Source organism: Equus asinus, chromosome 8, assembly GCF_041296235.1.
Source record: "Equus asinus isolate D_3611 breed Donkey chromosome 8, EquAss-T2T_v2, whole genome shotgun sequence".
NCBI classification, from domain to species: Eukaryota; Metazoa; Chordata; class Mammalia; order Perissodactyla; family Equidae; genus Equus; species Equus asinus.
This window is the reverse complement of record NC_091797.1, coordinates 65430211-65455004: the sequence shown is the minus strand read 5'-3', so window position 1 is coordinate 65455004 and position 24794 is coordinate 65430211. Positions and strand designations below refer to the sequence as shown.

General features: G+C 46.2%; 2 protein-coding genes across 2 annotated transcripts in view; one reads left to right on the top strand and one right to left on the bottom strand.

Annotated features, from left to right (window-relative positions):
• BPHL (biphenyl hydrolase like) overlaps nucleotides 1-19863 on the top strand; it is a 29872-nt gene extending 10009 nt beyond the window's left edge. The window contains exons 4-7 of the mRNA XM_044773341.1: nucleotides 456-609; nucleotides 7029-7160; nucleotides 10571-10694; nucleotides 19473-19863. Of these exons, the coding sequence (XP_044629276.1) occupies nucleotides 456-609; nucleotides 7029-7160; nucleotides 10571-10694; nucleotides 19473-19560 (498 nt within the window). The 3' untranslated portion in view covers nucleotides 19561-19863. The remainder of the gene's footprint in view (nucleotides 1-455; nucleotides 610-7028; nucleotides 7161-10570; nucleotides 10695-19472) is intronic.
• A 423-nt stretch (nucleotides 19864-20286) lies between these two features.
• TUBB2A (tubulin beta 2A class IIa) lies at nucleotides 20287-24457 on the bottom strand. Its single transcript, XM_044773340.2, has 4 exons — nucleotides 24116-24457; nucleotides 22734-22842; nucleotides 22274-22384; nucleotides 20287-21545 (listed from the first exon to the last, which is right to left on the bottom strand). Exons 1-4 carry the CDS (start codon nucleotides 24170-24172, stop codon nucleotides 20485-20487), a joined length of 1338 nt encoding a protein of 445 aa, XP_044629275.1. The 5' UTR covers nucleotides 24173-24457; the 3' UTR covers nucleotides 20287-20484.
• Nucleotides 24458-24794: the final 337 nt, after the last annotated feature.

Here is a 24794-nt window from a genome sequence, read left to right as displayed (position 1 = left end):
CCTCTAGCCCGTTTTTCCCAGACTTGCAGTCAGTGGCTTTTCCAGAGGCAGTGACTTCATTTCAGCTAGCAAATCTCAAGTTTCCATCTCTAATGTACATAACTGTTCTCAAAGTCTTTGCTCAGGTGTGCGTGCACACAAACATCTGCCATGTCAAGTACAGGTGACCTCCATTGTTTCCACTTCCTTGATACTATCCAACCAGAAAATGCAGTTCCCTCATAATTCAAAACAATACTATGTAGTTAGGTTTTTATGACAGTTATATTTACACCAAAACTAATTGAGAGAAAACATTTATGTCATCAAATGGTGGACTCTAGGATTTTTCTTTAATTGCCAATTGATACTCCAAACCCCACAGCTGTATTGATTCTGATAATTATTGATTATCAGGTTCTTTTAGCTGAGAGAAGCGATAACCTGTGCTGTGTGTTTCACTGTGTTTATCACAGACTCTGAAGTTTAAGCAGGTCTCCTTGCTGGGATGGAGTGACGGTGGTATAACAGCTCTCATCGCAGCCGCAAAGTACCCGTCTTACATCCGCAAGATGGTGATTTGGGGAGCCAACGCCTATGTGACTGACGAAGATGAAATGATTTATCAGGGTAGGTTCCCCGAACTGGAGGTGTCATGACAAGTAGCATCTCCTCTTCACTCTGCCCTTCTCATGTGTTATTTTGATCTGTATTGTCAAGTCATATCTGAACAGCTTCCAGTTCTTAACTCTGACGTAGGAAGAATAATGAGTTCTCACAAAACTAATGCGATTTAACCAGTTGGTGTTTTAAAGCTATTTCCAGAAGTGACACTTTTATGACTCAGGAAAAGGCTAAGAAAAATCAGTGTTTACATTTCCTACTACTGATAGTGAGCTTCAGGGAAAGACGAGTTGATGTTAATTCGTAACCTCATTTAAAGTGACGTGAGTCTAAAACGGAACACTGTATTCATATATGAAACCTTATATTTTGGGAAAGAATTTTTGTGTTATTCATGTTTTTTAAGGTTGTCCTTTAAGCTTATCTTTGAGGTTTTTAGAGACATGAGAACAGGGGCCAACAAACTGCAGCCCATGGGCTAAATTCAGCCAGCCACCTGGTTTTGTGAAGCCCGGGCACCAGTCGAGGAGGCTAGCACTGTGAGTCCTGGAGACCAAGCTGGGGTGTCCGCCTCCATCCCCGTTTCCCCCTTTGCTCCCAGTGTTGCTGCCTAGGGCCTGTGCTGGTAGCTACCTGCACATTGGCGACTGTTGACAGTTACCAGGCACCCAGTTGTGGAATTTCAGTCGGCAACCCAGGAGTTGCTTAGCTTCCAGCATGCTGACCAAATTGAGACCACTGGGCTCTCAGGAGGAGAGAAGGGCACATTTGGTCCCTGGTGCCAAAAGCGCAAGTGACCTGGGCTACCCCACCATGCCACCTGCTGGCCTGGCCCACCAGGCCGGTAGCTTTTTGTCCTGAGTGTGTTTCTATTGGATCCCAGACCCGCCACCACAGGCAGTTAGGGCCATGAGGGTCAGAAGTTTCTGGCGTTCAATCTACATAATGTCTTTGATTTTGCCTCTTGGCCCGCAAAGCCTAAAATACTTACTCTCTGGCCCTTGACGGAAAAAGTATACAGACCCATGCACTAGAATATCACAAGTCTCGTTTTTTTCAGCTATTCTACAATTCCTATGACTTAAGTAAGCCACTTAATGGTAATGTTGTATTGCAGAATCTTAGTTCTTTACAGTCTGTTTGGTAAAGAATCTTGAACCTCTTAAATGATGAATCTGATTTAGTGACCAATCCTAATAGGTACCCTGCCTGTCCTTGTGTCCCTACCTGGTTCAGAGGAGTGTCTGTCTTGTGCAGAGTAAGCCGATCCACTTTGCTGCTGGTGCATCCCCTCCCACGCCTCTAGGACATGATGCCTTTGGTTCTCCCTCCCTCTCCTCTATCACTGACTTCTCTCCCTGGATCCTTCCTCTCAGCCCATAAAGGTAGGCATGTTTCAATCTACTTTCCACACTGCTCTGATAGCAGTTGGGTAAGATGTAAATCTCGTTATAGCTTACTTAAAAATCCGTCAAGGTCTCCCATAGCTTCCTGGCAAAGTAAAGTTCAAACTCCTCAGGTTTGCTCACAAAGTTTGAGTGACTCAGGACCCTCTACCTTTCTAGGTCCATCTCCTACCACTTCTGTCTCCCCAACCCCCACACACCCTTCCTTTTCTTAGTCACCTGAAAAGCCCTGAAGCTGGTGTTACGTGGCATGGCTCTCTGCCTCTGTGCCACTGCACATGCTGTTCCTGCTCCCACGTTTGCTTGCCAACTTCTCTTCGCCCAGACTTAGATCCAGCCGTGCATCTGGTAGGAAACCCCCATCTGCCACCCCCTCCCATTGCTCATGCGAGCTCAGCGACCCTCTGCTGTCCGCCCCCAGCCTCTCCCGAGACACTCACTGCAATCTGCTGCACTGCTGGTTTACAAGTTCTTGAGTGGACGCTAAGGCCCTTGAGGCCCGAGGCCATGTCTCATCCAAGTTTGTATCTGACTAACTCTCGGCAGGCTCCAAACAGTTTTTACTGGACTAAGTCACCAATTAATGATGAGTGAATGAGCTGCTTTCTCATTATGATTCTAGTGCTTAGCACAAATTACATGCTCAAAAAAGAAATATCACTTTCGTTTTGTATACAAATTAGTTCTGTTTTGGATCAACAAACAGTTTGATTCAAATGGTTATTTTAGAAACTTAACTATGAAATGTAATTACTACTTATTTTTGGTGGAAATTATACTTTGGGGTAAAACTGGCTTCCTCTTGAATAAAATTAACAGAAGTAAATATGTAAATACATGGAATATTTTTGATTGCATGTTATATGCCAGCTACTGTTGTTAGCACATTTCATGTCTAACTTATTTACTCTTTGTCTCAGAGTATTATTATAATTCTCATTTTTCAGATGAGGAAACTAGTATAGGGAGGTTAAGGCCAGGGTCACAGGACGAGCAGGTGCAAGAGCTGGGATTCAGACCCAGTCAGTATGACTTCAAGGCTGTGTTCCTAACCACAGTGCTCAGTAGGAACATCTGGCTTGTCCCACCTGCAGCTGGGTCTCCCTGCCCCTTGAGATGCAGGTGTTTCCTGTAGGAGTCTAAAATCTTGCCCCAGATTTTACATTCCTGTAGATACCTCTTGCTCCAAATGCCAGCTTTTGCTGAGTTAATTAATTTTAAGGATCTCTTGCTGTCCGGAGAAGAGGAATTTACATTTTAGCAAGAAAAATATCTTCACACTGAACTTGATTCTTAAAAGGTCTTGCCTTCCTATCACAGGGAACTTTTTAAACTTTATGAAATACATAAATTTAAAATACTATATTTATATTATATATTAATAATATGTTATATCACTAATATTAATATACTACTAATAATAAATATACAAATTAAAAATTTATATTAAATATTTAACATAAGCATTTTTATATCTTAACATATAAATTAGCTATATAATTATATAAGATATATTAAATATATTTTTTAAGTTTATCTTATATCATATTTTATTTAAATTCATTATTTTATAATTAAATTTTTATTTAATTGTATAACATTTATACATATAATGCAACACACATGACACGTATGAATTACAACATCCGTGAACCCACTGTGGAGTGCAGACAGATTGCGGTTAATACTCTTCCTGTGTCCATGTGCTTTCTCCTCAGTGCACCCCTACCTCCAGCGTGAGTCCTACAATCGTCCCTATGCCGTTTTGAAAACACTTTTGCCACATGTTTATATTTGTAAACAATTTGTAATTTAGTTTTATTTGTTTTTGAGCTATACAAAGTGATTTCATACCGTAGATTGTCTTCTATGACATTTTTTTCACTGAACATTACATTTCTAAGATTCACTCCTGATATATCTGTATCATATTCCACTGGGCAAACATGTTGTGTTTTACTTTCCCTTTCTGTTATCAATGGACAGTAGGTCTATTTCCAGTGTTGCTGTGAACGTTCTTGTGCATATCCTCTGGGGCGTATGAGTATTAGTGTCTCTCTAGAGTATATGTCCATACTTGAAATGGCTGAGTATTTGTTATGCAAATATACCATGTTAACAAGTGACAGATTGTTTTCTAACTAAATTTTCACTTCCACCAGCAATGTGTGAGATTCCTTTACTTACGTCCTCAACAAAAAATTGGAATCACCAGACTTCTTAATTCTAGCCAGTCAAATGGTTGTAAAATGGTATCTTATTGGGGGTCTTAATTTGCATTTTCCTATTACTAATAAGATTGAGAATCTTTTTATGTGTTTTTGCACCACTGGGGTTTCTTTTTCTGTACTGTACCTATTCATGTCTTTTCATTTCTTTTTATTGATTTAAAATTTTTATTATGTAATATTTGATCCATATAGTACAATATGTTTGACAATTCTACCTTGTGACGTGTAACAGTAGCACAGACACCCAAGGACTTTCCATCCAGATCATGACTGGACCACTTCCAATATTATTACAGTGTTACTGATTTGCAGGGGTTTTGGGTTTTGTTTGTTGATCATCTGATCAGTAACCCCTTGCTGGTTCGTAACTGTCCTAGTAGTTTTGCTGAACGGCTTGTGGCTTGTCTGTTTGCTTTCTTTATGGACACAACTGATTGTAATGTAAGGAAATGTTATAGTGTTTTCTTTTCTCATTAGCTTCATGAGTTTTGTTTGTTTGTTTTTACGCTTACCAACATGTTTGTCAATTTCTTTACCCATCTTTCCTTCCTTCGTCTCAGATATTCCTTCTCAGATCATTTCTCTTTTTCCTGAAGTTATTTTTCAGAAGTTCTTCAAGGGCAGGTCTGTTAATAGCCAATTCAATTTTTACCTAAAAATGTCTTTATTTCACTCTCATTCTTGAAATATCATTTGCCTAAGTACAGAAATATAACTGGAAAATTATTTTCTCTCTTATTCCACTGTCTTCTGCTGCCTTACTTGCTGTTGAGCAGTTCTGTCAGTCTGATTTTCCTTTCTTTGAAGTGATGTGTCTTCTCTCTGTGTTTTTTAGATCTTTTTCTTTGATATATTGCTCTTTTACTATTCTGTGTCTAAGTATGAATTTCTTTTATTTCTCCTGTTTGGAATATGTTTGATTTTTGTCCTTGGATTCTTATCTTTTATCAGTTCTGAAAGATTTTCTCGCCTGTTCTTTCTTCAGATACGGCATCTCCTCCATCTCCTCGTCCTCTCCTTCCTCTGGGACTGGTTGGCCTTTGTAGACCTTGTCTTTCCATCCTTCCTGTCTCTCATTCATCTTCTTGTCTTTCTGTGTAGTCCTTATTCTGCATAATTTCTTAAGCTGTCTCCTCCAGTTTTCTAGGTTTTTCATGAGCTTTGTATTTGGATTGTTTTGTGGTCTCTGATCAGGACTAAATGTTTGCTTACTCTTAACAGAGGATTTGCATTTGCTGTTCTTGGGAACCACCGGGTAATCCCAGCTGGGGCCCATGATCTCTCAGCTTAATCCGGGAATCTTAGGTTCAGCTCTACCCGCCCACCCCAGCTAACAGTTAGATTTCCCCTAAAGCAGTCCTGCTCTCTGAGTGGTCTCACCATTCTTTGCTCTATTTTCAGGGCTCCCATTTTCTTACACACACACGCACATGCACACATTCCTACTCTAGTTTCCACTAATTACTGCAACTCTAACAATGCAAGAAAAATTGTATTTTATGGAAGATCTAGTTGTTCCACTGTGGGAGGACCTTTTGGGGGTGGGGTCTTCTATACAGCTAAAAGTAGAAATATCTACAGGGAATTTTTTACTGGCCGTCCTCATGACCTCTTGCTAGCTCCTCTCCGTTTCCCCCTCTTCCAGCTCTCATTTTTCTTCTTCCTAAATCTCCTCCCCAAGTCCTAATTTTCAGGCTTCTTCTCTACACCCCTCTCTGAAGTCGTTTCACTTTTGTGCAGAGCAGTTCAGCTCTCCTCAGCCTGTGTATTCACCCCTGGGCTTCCCTCTGCAGAGTTAAGCCAGTCAGCAGAAGAAAAGGCAGGCACCGTCCTCAGCGGGATCTACCCTCCTTGGAAGGCAGTCGTAGCTGTAAATAGCAGATTTTCCTCTGTTCCGTTCTTTCCATTCACTGCGTATATCCTGGGTGCCTGCCAGTTGCATGGCCCTGTCTGGAGTGCCGTATAGGTTACTGCTCGATGTGAATGCTGTCGTTAATGTCGTGCTGTCTTTAAGAGGTGGTGAGTAGCAGAAGCACGGCATTAGAAGCTCTGGAGAAGCAGTATTTAACATGCGCAGGCGTGTTAGAGTCTTTCTCTCTGTGTGTTTAAAAACATACAGGAAAGATTGGGCCAAGTAATTGAATGTATTTATTCATTTTAAAGGTGGTTTTTAAGCTGTTATTTCCTTTCCTGATAGTGAATGATCTGCAATATAGTTTGAAATTAGTAGTTAGCTTTTTACACCCCTATTTCTTCAGTAGCAGAATTAGAATAAATGATTTGTGTGCCTTTCTCAATGTTCATAAATGCAATTCAGAAGAAAACGCCTCTTTTTAAGTAATGTCGGTCTAAATCAGATGACCGTAATTAGGGACATCTTCTTTTGTCTTCTACCTTTAACAGAAGTGTGAAATGCAGATCTGGTCTCACTCGCCTGGTGAGACGTATTGTTCCCTGTTTTGTGCAGGCCCTGTCCAGGCCCAGGAGGTACAGTGGGGAACAAGACAAAGTGCCTCACACTGGAGCTTACCTCCCAGTGAGGCGACAGACTCTCAGCGCTGTGCCTAGAAAACACGACCAAGTAGTGTAAGTGCTGAACAGAGCAGGTGGAGGGAGGGGGTGAGGGCCAGCCTCGCCAACCTGGGTACAGCGAGGAGTGGGCTGCGTGAAGGCCTGGGGCAAGCAGTCCAGGCAGAAAGAACGGCCGGCGCCGTGGCTCTGAGGTGGACTGTGCTGGAATGTTTCATTAATAGGAGACTGAACTGTTGTCCACGTTTCTATTTTTCAGGCATCCGAGATGTTTCTAAATGGAGCGAGAGGACAAGAAAGCCTCTAGAAACCCTATATGGGTATGACTACTTCGCCAAAACCTGTGAGAAGTGGGTGGATGGCATAAAGCAGTTTAAGCTTCTTCCAGATGGTAGGTTACATGAACTGTCTCTCGGCTCCCTCGCTGATTAGAGAGCCTGCTTGAGCTGCTCTCCTCAAGTTCCAGAATTCCTCAGGGATTAATGCATTCGCCCCTGTCCTTACTGCTGGCTGATGTGTGAACAGAGGACACTCCTGATTGTGTTCAGTGCGAGCTCTTAGATGATGAATCTGCCTTCAACTAGAGATAGACTCTAGGGATAAAGGTTCACAGTGTTGAGTTTTTACTAGCAGGCTGTTCATTTTCTCTTCTAAGTCTCTGTGTGTGACGACGAAATAATTCTCTAGAAGCCTCGAATAGTCTTTATTTTCTAAATTCCAGGATAAGTAATTAGAAAACAAACAAGCTGCAACATAGTATAACACATTTGCTCCTTTCTGCACGTTTACATGTGTTTCTCCACTGCATCCTCCGTTAGTAGGACAAAAAGGAGGGACGTTCTCTCATGACTTTTAGCCCCAGCAGAATTAGTATGAGGAAGAGCGTATTGAGTTCTTCTCCCGTCTTCAGAACTAAGTTATATGACTTTAGCCATAACAGATGTCTACCTGTCTTTATCTGAAAAATTAACATGATTTCTAATCAGTAAGAATTGACATCTTTAAGAGAAACTCTGAATTAAAGTCTGTTTTTATATCACTATTTACATTTGTATCTCTCATTTTTCTTTTTGTAATTGCTGAAAGAATAGAAAGTAGCTGAGATCTAATTTTGGAGCACATTCGGTTACAAAATGGTTGTGATTGAAGGACCAATTTGAGCCATTAGGTAATCGTTTCCAGAATGAGTCATCCATCAGAACTTCCACAATGGAAAGGATACTTGGAAATGTTGCTTTTTTGGTTTAAGTTCAGAACAGCAAATATATCCTGTTCAAATGCAGTATCCACCCTAGAAATAGGTCCTTGAAAGTGTTTCCCTCAGCTCTTAAGACAAAAGTGCTGTAAAACAGTGTCTGAGGCAGTTCTCCATTAGAGAAGGCAAAGTTATGAGGTGTAAATTTTTATGCTTCTTGCAGGGAGCAATGGAAAGGTAGGAGGATTCAAAGGTAGAAGCAGATTAAATCAGCAGTTCAAAAATGTGTTCTGTATTCATTAAAATTAAAAACTTCTGCTCTTCAAAAGACACTTTCAAGAGCCACAGACTGGGAGAAAGTATTTGCAAAAGACGTGTCTGATAAAGGACTGTTGTCCGCAGACACAAAATGAACTGTAAGAAAGCAAACAACCAGATTAAAAGATGGGCAGAACAGTGAGACCCCACTGCTCACCTACTGGAAACTCAACAGAGGGTCTGGGGGGGCAGTGTAGATGCTCTGTGTGACGCTGTAGTGCTGGATAATGTCACCAGACGTCTGTCCAAACCAGTAGAATGTACAGCACCAAGAGTGAAGCCTAAGGAGAATTATGGACGTGGGGTGATGACGACATGTCAGTGTAGGCTCATCATTGTGAAACGGTACCACAGTGGTGGGGGTGTTGACAGTGGGAGAGGCTGTGGGGGGGGCGGGCAGCTGGTATAGGGGAACTCTCTGTGCCTTCTGTTCAATTTTGCTGTAAACCTAAACGTCTAAAAAATAAAGTCTATTTTTAAAGAAAAGAGAAAGGGAGGGAAAAATGTCATAATATAGAGGATCTAGCAGTGTATAAATCATTTTACAGAAAGACTATTAATGAACTACTTATCTCCCTTCTGTACTAATCAATTTGACAGGAGCCCTTTTTCATAATTGTACACTAAGTTTGTGGGTACTCAGTTTAGCACAGGGTTTAATTGCACAGACTTGGAGTCAGACAGGCCTGGTGTGAATTCTGACTCTGCCACTTGGCTTGCTGATGGAATGGATTCTGGCAGGGCCTCCACTTCTCTAAGCTGGTTTCCTGTCTGTGAACTGGAGATGCTAACAGCTACTTCATATGGTTGTCATGAGGAGTAAATGAGGTTATATATGTTTAGTTTTAGTTCACTACCAAGTACAGAGTAAGTGCTTAATAAAAGGTTATTGTTGGGGTCTGGCCCCATGGTGTAGCGGCTAAGTTCAGCGGGTTCTGCTTTGGCAACCTGGGTTTGCAGGTTCAGATTCTGGGTGTAGACCAACACCACTTGTCAGCCATGCTGTGGCAGTGACCCACATACAAAATAGAGAAAGAGAGGCACAGATGTTAGCTCAGGGCTAATCTTCCTTGAGCAAATGAAAAAGGAAGATTGGCAACAGATGCTAGCTTAGGGTGAATCCTGCTCACCAAAAAAAAAAAAAAGTTATTGTTAATATTATATTAAAAGCACTTGATTTACAAATAACTGTACATACAAAATGAGTTAACACATGTAACTACTGTAAGTGTTTCATGGGTATTAAAGCATTGGAACAGTTCCTGATGCATAGTGAGCGCTCAGTAATACTGACTTTAATCGTCTGATTATATAATTGGCAGTTGTGTGTCGTCCCAAGGACAGGAGAGGGAAGCTTCAGAGACCTAGAGAAGTATTTCCCTTGTCAGCCCATCACCTTCTCATTTAGCAGGCAGCAACCCCCAACCGAAGAAGAGGGCAGAGGCCAGGTGCCTGGACAGCACCCTGTGGGCTGGCCCCCTGCTTTCTCAGAGCCACAGCACTGTCTTCCTGACATAGGCGGAGGAAGGGGGGAGGAGGAGGAGGAACGAGCTGGCTTTACGCAGTACCTGCTGGGTGCCTGGAGCCTTAGCTACGGCACCTCTTTGTAGCCTCGTGGCTACCTCAGGGAACTAAGATTATCCCTGTGTGACCAAGGAGGAGGCTGAAGTGGTAAAGGAACCACCAAAACTTTATAGGCAGGAGATGGCAGGACAGGAGCTGGAGCCCAGGTGGTATCATATTTGTCTTAGAAATGTCATGATAAATGAGGGTGTCATGGTAATCTCTCAGAAGCATCATGGAGGTAGGAGGGATGAAGAGAAGCTTGTTTACTGTGTGTACACTGTATTTTCATTGTGAGGTGTACAAGCTTTGAGGGCTAGCTGGACCCTGAGGGCCATTTAAGGCTTTGTTTCACGGGAAAACCTTTTCAGATGCCAAGCATCTACCATCGTTTTGCAAACTGGAAACTGCCCCTGTGTAGTATAAAGAGTTGTGGGTTTTTTGTTTTTTTCTGTTTTACATGAATCATGAATTTAAATCAGGAAAAACTGCATGTTTACTAATAGATCTTTAAAAGGAAAAAACAGTAGAGAAATGGAAAAGGAAACGCAAAGAATGTCAGAGATGGAAGGCCCCTCAGACCCCATCTGATCCAAACCACCTCTTACAGACGGGGCCACTGAGGTGCAGAGAGAGGTGAGATTGTGGAGCTCTCTGCCTCGCCTCCTCCTCACCTTGGGGGACAGTCCCGTCAAAGCACATTCTCCATGCTCTTTGTCTTTCAGGTAATATCTGTCGGCACCTGCTGCCTCTGGTTCAGTGCCCCACCCTAATTGTGCACGGGGAAAAGGATCCCCTCGTCCCGCGCTTCCATGCTGACTTCATACACAAACATGTGAGAGAGTCACGGTAAGTCCAGTCTCCACCCCGGCACCCTGGGCCTGGGACGCTTTGGAGGTAAGTGGGAGAAGCTCTGTAAGAAAAAGAAACAGGAAGGCTGGGCTTCTTTAAGGTTTACCCTGCCCCTATTTTGCCAATGTCAGTAAATAGCACAACTGCATTTAACGTACCACCAGAATATGGAGCACAAGGAGCCCTGATGTTGTGAGTAACCGATAATCAGGAGGAAAGAAATCCTCAGAGAAATGTCTCTTATTATTGCTGTGAAGGCAAATGTGCTAATCGGCACCAAGTTCTGTAACACTGGTGACAGTTTAGATTTATAGGGATCACTGTTAACTAAACAATGTTATATAATTTGGGAATTTTCGGGTTAGTTTGTCATAAAAGCACTACCTACCCAGTAAAGAAAATTTATAAAAGAAAAATAAGAAAACAAATCACCCTTTGCTTGCCACCCATTTCCATACTTCCATTATTACCATTTTTTGTTTCTCCTTTCTAATATTTTTTACCATAAATATAATCATAGTCTATATTCAACTCTGATTCCTGCTTTTTTTCCACTTAAAATTATGTTGTAAACTTTTCATGTTATTTCAGCCTTAAATATCTACACACCAGATGAGAAAGCTGTTATTCAGAATCACAAAATACCAACATAAGCCATATTAGTGGCCCACTCAGTTAAACAGCAGAGACATGTCACTTGTTCTTTGCATTCTTGTTTCCCCCAACCAGCCTTGGACATCAGAGAACCACACAAGACATTTCAGCAGAAATTCTGTTCTTTGGTCCCCAACATTTTTGTGTGGAATAGACATTTGTATTCTAAATACTTTGGCTGATACAGAAGCCAGCTTTTGCTGGTATTTATATAAGATGAAAATTCAAGGTTGAATAAATTCAGTATGCAATGGGTGCATATCCTGAAGAAGAAAATAAGGTGTGACCAGGAGATAGTGGCCTGATTTTTTTTAACTGGAAAATAAACATCCAAGTGAGCCTTGACCCTGTCAGAGACTATATATTAATTCCAGAGAAGCTGTCATCACTCAAGACATCTGGAATTCTGTGGAATTCTTTTCAAATTGGCTTTATTAGTGACCTAAGAAAATCTCTCCCTCTCTCCTTCCCTCTCTCTCTCTTCCTCCTTTCCCTCTGTTAGCCAATTTCTGATGCCTACTTTGGGCCAGCCCTGCCCTGTATGTTAGTACTGGTCTCTGTCTTGAGAGCTCCCACAATCCAGCAGAGAAAGCAGACTCAGAAACAGCCCCACTCCTCATCATACTATTCCATGATATATTTTAACAAACAAATTTCTTGGAAAATTTTTAAATGTGGGGGACATGCTGCTTATTCTACAATAAAGTACAATTACCATAAACCTATATAATTTCGGTATCCATAAGGTATTTTATATTTTAAAAGGCATCTTACATACAATATCTAATTATACTTCACAGCAACTTATGAAAAAAATAGTGTCCCCATTTTACAGATGAGGAAATGAAGGCTGAGAAATGTTAAGTAATCTTCCAAGGTTGCATAGCTAGTACATGGCAAATCCTAGATTTTTTTCCCTCCTAATATAGAGCTTTTACCCCAGCAGCACAGCTGCCTGTGACAAACATACTCTTATTTTAATATGATGGTAAGATGCCTGGATTATATACCTGCTGACCTGTCATCTGTCTTCTGGCTTCAGAAATGACAGGTTTTTCACACTGATGCTCTTGGTAAATGCAGTGTGTTTCCTTAGTGAGCCAGGTTCAATAAAAATCAGTCTGCAAAAAAGTTTAATTTAGGAATTCTGTTCCAAACTCATCTCCTAGCAACAGAATACATCAATATGGGAGAAAAATATTCCCTTACTGTTCAGATGTTAATTGTTCCAGTAGACTATTTTATGGAAGGTCATTTTCTTAGGGCAATATTCTTTGGAACCAGTGAGTTGAAGGTAAAGTGTTATTAGCAATGGTTGTCTAAAACTGGCTTGCATTTTACACCTACTATCTTCCTCTGCTAAAATAGCCCTTGATGTTGGGCATGAACCCTAGAATATAGGGGGTTTATTTTGAACCCCACAAAAAGAAAGCGGATTCCTTAAGCGTCAAAGTCCTACCATGACTCTGCACACCAGGCCTTTCGACCACAGGAAATCAACTCAGAGTGTAGCAAGCTTCCAGTGAAGTTGACATTTCATTCCCTTGCCTGGTGCATTTATAATTCAACTTCAAGACACAGGCCATTCCTTCACAGATTTTACCAGCAGGTAGATATGTGTGAAACATATGGCGGTCTGAAGGGTGGGGTTGTTCGGCAGGCCTGCTGCTTCCTGCTTAGGTTAATTTGTCTCTCTCTCTTTTTCCTGTGGGAGAAGATGATAGAATCTCTTGGAAGCAAAGAGGCCTTAGAGGTCTCTCAAGTTCAGTGGTTTTGAAATTTGTTTTTAGGTGCTGGAACCTTTCTTCCTAATAAATTCCTGTGCAGAAGTCCAAGATATAAAACATAGAATAAGAGCTGCTCTGATTACAGCAGTGATGGGGAGCAGACCCGGCCCCTGTGTGTCCCCTTAGCATCCAGCCCTCCCTCCTAGGCTGAAAAGCCCTGACGTGGCTCACCTCCTGCCTGGCCAGCCAGCCTCTGCTTGGGCGTCCCCTGTCCAGACATGCATCCCCACGACGCCAGCCCTGGCTCCCTTTCAGAGACTTTGCATTGAGCAAAGGTTGGCACCCAGAAGACCCTGTGAGGTCAGGGTGGCCAGGCCCTGGGAAGCCGTGGGACTGAGCCAGCTCACAAGAGGATGTGACTACTCTGCTAGCTGAGCCACGTGTGTGCTCAGTCTGTGTTGGTCTGCTAGGGCCACTGTAACAAATACCACTGACTGGGGGCTTGAATAGTAGAAATTTATTTTCTCACAGCTCTGGAGACAAAGAAGTCTGGGATCGAGGTGTTGGCAAGGCTGATTTCTTGTGAGGCCTCTCTCCTTGGCTTGTAGATGGCTGTCTTCCCCCTGTGTCTTCAGCTGTGCTTCCCTCTGTGTGTGTCTGTGTCCTAATCTCTTCTTAGGGGACACCAGTCATATTGGATTAGGGCCTAGCCATATGACCTCATTTTACCTTACTTACCTCTTTAAAGACCTTTTATCCAAATGAGGTCACACTCTGAGGTCCTGGGGGTTAGGACTTCAACATATGAATTTTGGGGGGACACAATTTAGCCCATAGCAGTATGTTTCTGAGGAGGTACCCAGATCTCAGGAATTAGAGGCCCAGCAGAGGCCAGGATCTGGGTTGTAGACCCAGCTGCAAATGACCAGCACCTTGCCTGGAATCCCGCTGCATCCCTCACCCCCTTCCTTTGCCTGGTGAGTGTGCTCATCCTGCAGGTGGCGACTGAGATCTTTCCTCCTTCTCCACTCACTCATCTGTCTAAGGCTATGCAGCTCTATTTATACCTTTTTAACAGCTGTTAGCATGTGAATTTAATTTTCCTCCTGTTGAACACAGCGACACTATCCCAGCATGTTGAAAGAAAGAGAACGTGAGAGCAAGAGAGGCACACAGGGCCCAGTCTCTGTGGATGGGCAGGGGTCATTGTCTGGTGACTCAGGCCCAGAGAGCGTGCTGTGGACTTCTACTGCGTGTTCTGGGGCCCGGACAAGAGAGGAGACCAGGCGGGAAAGAACAAGGGGTAAAGTCCATGTGTGCAAAGAGTCGGCACCTTAGGATCAGTGTCAACTAAAGGGGAGATGTGGGAAACGGAATCTTGCCTGGAGACCAGAATCGGTATTTCGGGAGCCTGAGCAACATCCATAGTGCGAGTGGTGAAGAGCACCAGCAGGGATTCAGATGGACCCGAGTGTGAGTGCTGGCTCCATCACTAACTGTGTGCGCTTAAGCAGTGCACGTATGTTTCTGTACCTCTGTTTCCTTGCATGTAAAATTGGGATGATAATACCTATCATCTCAAAATATTTTGGGGGGTAATGAATGAGGAAGTATGTGTGCATTTAAGACTTAGTAAGAGCTCAGCACACAGTAGCTGCCTTGTGTGGATGGAATGCTGGTGTGGGCGTAGCTGATCAGGGGCCCAGGACACAGCCAGGGCGTAGCTTGATAGTAGGTCAGAGGCAAGTTGCCCTCTGTCCCAAGTTTCAGCAGTACACACACAGAGACAGACAGAGAGAGAGAGAGAGTCAGTCTGATTGATTTACCGTAAGGAATAAGGAATTGGCTCATGCAATTACAGAAGCTTAGAAGTCCAAGATCTGTACTTGGCAAGCTGGAGACCCAGGAGAGCTGATGGTGTAGTTGCAGTCTGACTCTGAAAGCCTGAGAATCAGAAAGGGCTGAGGTTTCAGTTTGAGACTGAAGGCAGAGAAAAGCCGATGTCCCGGTTCAAAGGCAGGCAAGCAGGAGGAATTCTCTTTACTGGGGGAGCAGGTCTTTCTGTTCTATTCAGCTCTTCAACTGATTGGATGAGGCTCCCCACATTAGGGAGGGCAGTCTGCTTTACTCAGCCTACTGACTTAAATGTTAATCTCATCCAAAAATGCCCTCACTAACACCCAGAATAATGTTTGACCAAATGCCTGGGTACCTATGGCCTGGTCAGTTTGACACATAAAACCGACCATCACAACGGGGAGGCCATGGGCTGCTCTCCTCAAGGGTATTGGTCTTGTGGTGGGTTCACTGCAGGGCGTGCCTGGGCTGTCCGAGTAGTGGGCTGGATGCTGTCCGCTGAACCACAGAAGGGAGGGAGGCCTCTCTCTGCAGCTTCCTGGGCTCTTCAAGGGGTGCCACCAGTGGTAAGATGGCCCAGACTGCCACGGTGAGTCAGTAGGAGCCGCACCACGAGCAGGAATGAAGTGAGTTGACCTAGGTGAAAAAGATTCGTGCTGTGACAAAGGTTCCTTTCAGCCATGTAGTAAAGTGAACCAGGTTCCTGGGGGTTGTGGACACTGAAGGAGGGCCGGCTGCCCTACCTTCCACTTGTAGACCACCTCCAGCTTTGGGGGGCAGCGGCTGTGCCCTCCCTTCTGCTAACTGCCCCAGGTGACTTTCCCTACCTCTCCCGTCCCCTCCTCCTCCCAGATTCTGCGTCCAGCTCCTCAGCCCTGACTTCCTGTTGCTGTGATTGCAGGGAAGGCAGTCAGCTCAGGACCCCACTGATTGCTGAGTTACAGGAGCGACTCCAAGCAGGGTTAGACTGGTCCTTTGTGTTTCCGAGAGAGTTGGGTCTCATCCTTTCCAGACAAATCCTACCCATGGCATTTTGTAAAATCTCTCTTAAAGTAAGAATCTCCCAATTGGAGTTGGCTGTGTTAGCCAATAAATGTAAATAAATTGTGCTCCAAGGTTGGAGCATTTCATTCATATGCTGTACATAATTAGAACCTTCATAAGGACTTTTGTAAATTGTAAAGTGAGGTATAAATAGAATAATAAAGTAATAGCAAACATGTATTAAGTGCTTATTGTGTACCCAAAGACCCCATGCTGTGTCCCTTATATGCATTATCTCATTTCATCTTCAGAATACAATATGGGGTAGATACTATTACCATCCCATTTTCCAGATGAGGAATTGTGGCTTAGGGAGGTGCTCTAACTTAGTATAGGTCCAGTGCTAGTTAAACTGGATATATCTTGACTCCATAAAGCCCATGCCTTTAACTCTGTGATAGCACCTCCAATTACACTCAGCTGGACCAGAAGAAAGCTTCCAGTGTGTCAGAAGGCCCCGACAAGGTCCCTGTAGTCCTGGCAGGTTTGGCAAGGCTTTCTTCTCCACACACTAGTTAGAAGCACCCATCTTGCAGACCCTGACAGCTAGGAAGGAGTCCACTCCAAGCTGTAGCATTCCCAAAAAACTCTCAGGCTGAGAGAGGAGAGGGTGCAGGCTCAGGGGCCAGGCTCCATCTGCCGCCCCCACCACCCCGGCTTTTCCAGCTTGAAGGAGGTTGTGGCCTACCCACCGATCATTACATTTTTCTTAGATGGGGCTTTCTAGAAGGAGCAGAGAATAAAGAATTAAAGACTAAAAAGGGACTGTTGTGGGCAGCCAGGTTTGGATGGCCTCAGAAGGATGCCTGAAAGGGACAGTGTGGCTGTTGGCCACACTGTTGTCAGTTTCCATCATGGAAGAGATTCTGGTACAAAGAACCAGCAGCTTATTGTGGTTTTCAATTAAAATGAAAATGCTAAGAGGCTTCATAACTAATTTAAGAGTTTTATCACATCCAAGTGAAGTGAAAAGTCTACAGCACATTACTGTGGCCTTGATCCTGTCTGGAGCTCTCAGCTTAGTGAAAGCTGTAGGAGGTCAGACTGAGGAAGGAAAGGTAGCATCGTGGGGCCAGCATCCCTCCTCACCACCTCGCCCGTAAAGAGCATCCTAGAAGGACTGCATTACACAGAGGTAAAGTGACTACTGAATTTACACTGTGAGATTAGACATATTTTAATTCCTCGAAAGATCTAGAATCCCATCTCTTTTTCTGAAAGTGCCAAACGCAACGAGGACCCTGCCCCGGTAAATAGGAGCTTGTGTTTACCTTCTCAGAGGCCCGTTCATTTCCAGCTGAGCCACGTGTTTGGCGCTGGGGGACTTCTACTAATTTTCATGGGAAATGTGATTGTTTGAAAACCACTGTCCATGGTGCGTGTGATTAGATCCTTTTGTCATTGGGTGAGAATCTAGGTCAGCAGTAGAGTGGCTGCTTGGCCTTGGCAGCTACAGATTTACGTCTGTGTGGTGTGGTGCCTTCCCAGAGAGGAATGCACAATAGGTTTTAAGTATAGTGAATTCTGTGACAGACCTAAAGGAGGAGGGTGTACTAAGGACCTTGAAATGACCCCCAAAAGGTCAAGGGGAAGAGCAGTTTCTTCATACCCTCATCTACCTGTCTGTCCGTCTATTGATCTATCCAGAGTCTTGTGCAGTTCTGAATGTAGATGCCTCAGAACAGATGTCCCATGTTTTTAATGAAGGAGGCCTAGTTTTTATTTCCCTGAGGCCTAGAGATTCCTATAGGAAGAGTGCAGGCAGCGCTGAGGCTGAGGGAATTCACAGCTGGTGTCTCTCCTTCCTGATTAGGAATCTGAGCTAATCGTAGAAATAGGGTAGGACAGGTGATAACCAGCTTGGCTGTCCACAAAGGAGGACCTCTAGGTTTGGCAGGCTGGGGTCACTGCTTCAGAATCCAGCTAGGCGCACATTAGGGATGCACCTTGGCCCAGTCATGCCTTCTATAACCTTTCAGCCTCCTTGGCAGCTGGGTCTTTTCTGTCCCCTAAACATGGCAGCCTCGAGCATCCCTGCAAGCCCCATTCCTTGCATAGTGCAATCTGGGATCCTATCTCGGGTTGGTGCAGCTCATCCTTCTTTTCTGAGCAGCATTGAAATTGAATTTGCAATGTTCTAGTGTTTATTAATGGTGTTATTAACTTTCCCAAGGGTCTCAGAAAGATGCCAACAATATATCCTCCTTTCAAATAGATCATCTCATACCCCCAGCCCACCGTCCATGTGGTTGAGTTGCAAGAGGCCCAACATCATCCAAGGACAGCTCTCTTCCCAGCTTCTTTCTCTCTAGTGCTCACTGAGGCTCTCAGAGCTCTCAGCCCCCAGGTGAGGAGAGATCAGAGAATTAGGCAAGGGGCTAACTGGCATTTTGCCCCAATATAGTCCTTTTTTTTCTTTTTCTTTTTTTTTTTTTTTGAGGAAGATTAGCCCTCAGCTAACTACTGCCATTCCTCCTCTTTTTGCTGAGGAAGCCTGGCTCTGAGCTAACATCCGTGCCCATCTTCCTCTAGTTTATACGTGGGACGCCTACCATAGCATGGCTGCCAAGCAGTGCCATGTCCACACCCGGGATCCGAACCAGCGAACCCCGGGCCGCCGAGAAGCGGAATGTGCGAACTTAACCACCGTGCCACCGGGCCGGGCCCACCCAATATAGTCCTTTTAATGTCCAGTTGTCATTGTAGACAGAACAACTCTGAGTTGCACTTATATCTTAGAAGCTTTGTTTAAAACTTATTATTTCTGTACTTTTATAGCCAATAAATAAACTCTAGAACTCAGAGAATTTCCTTTATTAAGGAAATTGCAAACCAGCCACGTTTGACCAAAACCCTATTGGAAGGAAGAACTACCCCAGGAGGACAGCGAGGTTTGCCACAAAAGACACGTGGCGGCAGCTGCAAAGGAAGGGAGGCTGGTGCCTCTCCCGCCGCCTCGCAGTCCAGAGGAGCACCCCCTGCCCCGGTGTGGCTTGTGTTCAGACTCACTCAGTTCTCCACAAATGACGGGGTGACTGGTGGTGGCTGTGAATCCTGATTTGGGTTTTCCCACTACCTGGGTGCCCCAAGAAGCTCACTTGTTCTAATCCAGTGAATTCTGGACGTTTTGAATCTTTATCATCTTTCCAACCTTCTCTCTTAAAATCAGCTTTATTAAAATGATTTTTTTTTTTTTTAGATAACCACCAAATCACATCCCCTACTCAGTCAGGTTTACAGTCAAACCATTTATTACACAATACAATCCCAAATAGTGTGTGTGCTCCGTTACTGTGAGGGCAACCTCCAGGTTAGTGCTTTCACTCCTAAGTCTCTATTTAGGGAAAGTTTATACCACGTACCTTACATTGTCTCCCCAGTAGTAGTCATGAAAAAAATGTGACACTTTTCCACTTTAGATTTCCATGAAATGTGAGGGAAGTTAAGAGGTTTTTAAATGGTGTACCGTTGGTCACGAGCTTCTTTTCCTTAGGTTGCATCTGATGCCAGAAGGCAAGCACAACCTGCACTTACGTTTTGCAAATGAATTCAACAAGTTAGTAGAAGACTTCCTACAATGAAAACGTCCCTGAGCACCGGTGACCTGGTGATCTTTATTGTGGGGCTTGAGCCTGCTGCTGCCTTTGCAGCTCCCCCCGGCCGAGTCACCCCTCAGTCCACCTGCCTTCCCCGGGCTTGCTGCTCCTCCCTTCACACCCACCGCTCATCCACTACGAATAATGGCGCACTGAAAACAGCCTCCAGCTGTAATAGACACGAAAATTAAATCTGAGTTTGTAACATTGAGTTGTGAATTTCTACCATTGTCTTAAATAAATTTCTATCATGATTTTTACTTTGCAATAAATCTAAGGTGAAATATTTGTGCTGCTCGTGACTGCTACTATAGGACACTTCAACTTTATGCTGTAACTTTTATCTGAGAGGTACAAGCATTCACTGGTCTTTTTATTTGTACTTATCACATTGCTAACAGAGAAGCAGAGAAACAAGTCCTTGCCTAGGTTCCTTGATTTTACATTGTCACCAGAGTTGCTGGACCTGCAGCAAATAGGGAAGAAGGTATACTTTATCCTCAAATGTCTTCAGTCCTGGAGTCATTTACTGGATCCCTCTACTTTAATACTTTGGGCCACTGAAGATGAAAAACCATCTTATCTGTCTTTACTAAAAGAGCAGAAAGGCTATTAATTAAAAATATTAAATTAGAAATGCTATTTCGTTAAAATTACTAAACCAAGAAACATTTAAGAAATATTTAGTGAAAGAATAGAGAGACCACAAAGTTCTGGACACATGCTTTTTTATTAGTATAGATATCTTAGACAATACTATAATTTTTAGAGGAGTTCCACATTATTACATCAACAGTGTGAATTTCTGACAGGGGCAAAACTGAGCACCATAGTATACAAATAGAAAGACCATGCGTGATTGAGGACAACGACAGTTCACTAAGAGTGCACGATTTATCTGAGAAGTTCTTAAGCCTCATCCTCGCCCTCCTCCTCCTCAAACTCCCCTTGTTCGTCGGCTGTGGCGTCCTGGTACTGCTGGTACTCGGACACCAGGTCGTTCATGTTGCTCTCGGCCTCGGTGAACTCCATCTCATCCATGCCCTCGCCCGTGTACCAGTGCAGGAAGGCCTTGCGCCGGAACATGGCCGTGAACTGCTCCGAGATGCGCTTGAACAGCTCCTGGATGGCCGTGCTGTTGCCGATGAAGGTGGCGGACATCTTCAGGCCGCGCGGCGGGATGTCGCACACGGCCGTCTTCACGTTGTTGGGGATCCACTCCACGAAGTAGCTGCTGTTCTTGTTCTGCACGTTGAGCATCTGCTCGTCCACCTCCTTCATGGACATGCGGCCTCGGAAGATGGCAGCCACGGTCAGGTAGCGGCCGTGGCGGGGGTCGCAGGCGGCCATCATGTTCTTGGAGTCGAACATCTGCTGGGTGAGCTCGGGCACCGTCAGGGCCCGGTACTGCTGGCTGCCGCGGCTGGTCAGCGGGGCGAAGCCGGGCATGAAGAAGTGCAGGCGGGGGAAGGGCACCATGTTCACGGCCAGTTTGCGCAGGTCTGCGTTCAGCTGGCCTGGGAAGCGCAGGCAGGTGGTGACGCCGCTCATGGTGGCCGACACCAGGTGGTTGAGGTCTCCGTACGTGGGGGTGGTCAGTTTCAGGGTGCGGAAGCAGATGTCATACAGGGCCTCGTTGTCAATGGAGTAGGTCTCATCTGTGTTTTCCACCAGCTGGTGGACAGAGAGGGTGGCATTGTAGGGCTCGACCACCGTGTCTGACACCTTGGGTGAGGGCATCACGCTGAAGGTGTTCATGATGCGGTCTGGGTACTCCTCCCGGATCTTGCTGATGAGGAGCGTGCCCATCCCGGACCCAGTGCCACCCCCCAGTGAGTGGGTCAGCTGGAAGCCCTGCAGACAGTCACAGCTTTCTGACTCCTTCCTCACCACGTCCAGGACCGAGTCCACCAGTTCGGCTCCCTCTGTGTAGTGGCCCTTGGCCCAGTTGTTTCCGGCACCACTCTGGCCTGCCACAGGGAAAGGAGACATTAGACACTGTAACATAAGGAATGCCAACTTCTGTCCTTTTGACTCTGGACTAGTCTTAGAGTGGCAGATGCTTCTCTTGTAGATACTCTTATTTACCTATAGAAAAATTTTCTATATATCAGTGACCTTCAAAAACACTTGGGATCATAACAAAATAGAAAATAAGTTTAGTTTATATGAGGTTATTCATAGAGCAAGAAGATGGTTTAACAAAACCCAACCGGCTTTAACTAAGAACAGAGAACCTGCTGTAAATATTTAAATTAAGGACAATTAACAGGCAGGGGCGAAGGCACAATGTGATCAGAGGACAAGTCAGCTGTCTCAACTTCTGGCCCAAACCCGGCCTTTGGCCTTTGCTTCTTGAACTGCTTACTGGTTGTCACCGGTCCTCTGAGATCACCAGTAGCCTATTCACTCCTGTTGGAGGCCTTTGCCTTGCTCTCTGTTCCTGGCCCTTCACAGGCTGCTCTGTGGTGGGAGGGCTACAGCAGCCCTCTGCAGGCTGGCACTGTTCTCTGAGCTGTCCAGACAGTGACCAGAGAAGTGGCCACTGTGAACTGGGTGGCATTAGGCCAGGACTCAGGGCTGTCGTCTGTGGACACACGGTCTCCACCTCGGCATTCAACACTAAGAGCCGTGATCTCCACAGTGTCAGGAGGAAGGAGACTCACGCAGCCAGTGCCCACTGACCATGATTACATACCGAACACAAAGTTGTCTGGCCTGAAGATCTGGCCGAATGGTCCAGACCTGACCGAGTCCATGGTGCCCGGCTCCAGATCCACCAGGATGGCCCGAGGGACGTACTTGTTACCTGTGGGGACAAGAGCCAGACTTAAGGGAGTTGGCAAGAGATCACAGACAAGGTTGTGCTCTCTGCGACTCTCACTGCAGAATCCATTAGAGAAAATCCCAGTATCTGAGACAAAAGTGAGAGAAGAGGGGAGCTTTTCTGCTCTGGAAAAACAGAGGTAATGAGCATGCTTAGTCATGGCAAACATGCAGGAGTCTGAAGGAACTATAAAGTGTATTTTTTAGCAGCTGACATTTAAAATGAACGCAAGAAGCACTTCTTCGTCATTTGTGTGTTCCTAGTACATTGTGTCTGCCACATAGCAGTATGGAAAGCAAGGGTGACTGGGCAAAAACATTCAAATAGTCACCAGCGGCTTCGTTGTAGTACACATTGATTCTCTCCAGCTGCAAGTCACTGTCTCCATGGTAACTGCCAGTGGGGTCGATCCCATGCTCATCGCTGATGACCTCCCAAAACTGGAAAGGAAAAGAAAAGAAGGAATCACATAATGGCCTGGCCCTCTAAATGTCAGGAAGGATAGCCCTTTTCTTCCTCGTGTCCTTGGAACAGCAGTCGCTCTGGACCGTTCAGGAGCTCTGGACTGACCAGATAGCTGCAGCCCCTGGTGCTCCAGCAGCTGCTGCTGAGGAGCTTGGAAATCCGCAGAGCATCGGCCATGTTATGGCGATTGACTGAAAAGCCGGGAGGGGCACTGAAGTGGGGGCGGGGGGGGGGGGGGGTGGCACAGAGGGTTCCCTTCTAGGCAATGCCAGTGGGTCCTGGGGAGGCTGTCACCCCCAGGCAGGGCTGAAGGTCGCAGTATCCCAGCTGATGGATGGGTCCTGGCAGATCTGAGGACCAGTCGGAACCCGCCCTGTGGCTGCCTTCAGGGATCAATGTCTCCTGGCACAAACCCCACCCAGCCCCCCAAGCAGCATAGTGTTCTGCCAGTGACGTCCACACTGGCCTCCAGCCACTGACCACAGCAGGGGATGGGTGGGGAAGGGTAAGAAGGAGCCTGGGAGCAAGGCTCAGGGCAGTGGATGGAGCTGGCCCTGGTGAGGTTGCAAACTCCATTGTGAATTGGCAGCAGGAAAGGGGGCGGGGAGGTTGGGGTGGGCAATATGGCGGTTCTGAAAGAGACCACGTCCTTGTCCAGGCGCCCGCCCACACCCATGCACCATGCCCGCTCCTGCCTGGCCCACTGCGGTCTGTAGTCACAGCCAACGCGGTCACCTGCTGCCCCGCGACCGGAAGCCAGACTCTGACACTGAACATCTTTACGTCTAGATGGGAAATTATCTAAGGTTCACGTCTTCGAAACCCAACGAGAAGCCTCCATGACATCTGTTACCCAATGACACTGCATTTTTTCATTAAAACCATAGACAAAATATATAAATTGATCTCCACAAGAAGCCACTGGATTAATATGACCATAGCCCCATCCAAATTTCAGAGACTAATACACCCAGGGAAATGCCAACTACGTCCCCCAGAAGGTCCGTGTCCGAAGGAGATTTCAAGGGGCCTCGATGAAAAGCACACACAGCTGCGGCGCCGCGCGCACAGTGGCAGGTTGTGCGGCTTCCTGGGCCCCGCCCGGCAGCCGCGCCAGGAATGCGCCACCCGGCAGGCGGGCCGCCGCCACCTCCCTCCAGTCCTGGCCTGCGCCCTCGGGACCCGCTGCCCCGGCCCGGCCCGGCCCGCACCCTCGGGGCCGTCGCCCCCTCCCCGCGGCGCGCCCACCTTGGCGCCGATCTGGTTGCCGCACTGGCCCGCCTGGATGTGCACGATCTCGCGCATGGTGCCGGCTGCGGAGCGGGTGGAGGCGCTGGCCCTCGGAGCTGTGCGCGAGCGCTGACCGGCCGACTCAGGAGCGCAGAGACCTGCCACCTCCCCCCAGCTCAGCCCTTTATATGACGGGACCCGCCCCCTCCCCCGCCGGCCCGCAGTGACGTAATGGCGGGCGGGACCGCGGGGGGCGGCGCGGTGGGACTGCGGCACCGCGAGGGGGAGCCGGGGCGCGGTGCGAGGTGCGGGGGCGATGCAGCCCAGCGCCCCGCAGCCCGGGTCCCGCCGGCCCGCCCAGCCCCGGCAGTCGGCACGCCCTGCAGGCGCCCTCGCCCCATCCCTGGGTACGGCCCCACCCCTGCCCCGGGTCGGGGGTCTAGCGCTCAGTCGGGCCACTCTGGATTCCCGAAGAGGGCTGGAGCCCGGGGTGCTGGAACCAGGGGGAGGGGCTGCCTCCAAACAGGGTCCTCGGCTCCTGGGGGAGGGCGAGAGGCGTCGAATACCCTTTTGGAGTAGGGAGCCCAGAATTTTCACTGGAGTCCACAGCTGTTCTCTAAGGGTTTCCACGTCCTGGGCACAGTCCTGGACCCCGAGCCTCGTTCTTTCTATTCCGGGTGGGAATTCGCGGCGAGTA

Bases quoted from the DNA above. Each gene is read 5' to 3' on its own strand.
- TUBB2A (XM_044773340.2), bottom strand. From the start codon at position 24,172: ATGCGCGAGATCGTGCACATCCAGGCGGGCCAGTGCGGCAACCAGATC. The intron at 22,385-22,733 runs GTGACTATTTGA...TTGTCCCCACAG, and splicing joins GTACTACAACGAAGCCGCTG to GTAACAAGTACGTCCCTCGG. The intron at 21,546-22,273 runs GTATGTAATCAT...TCCCTGTGGCAG, and splicing joins GCCAGACAACTTTGTGTTCG to GCCAGAGTGGTGCCGGAAAC.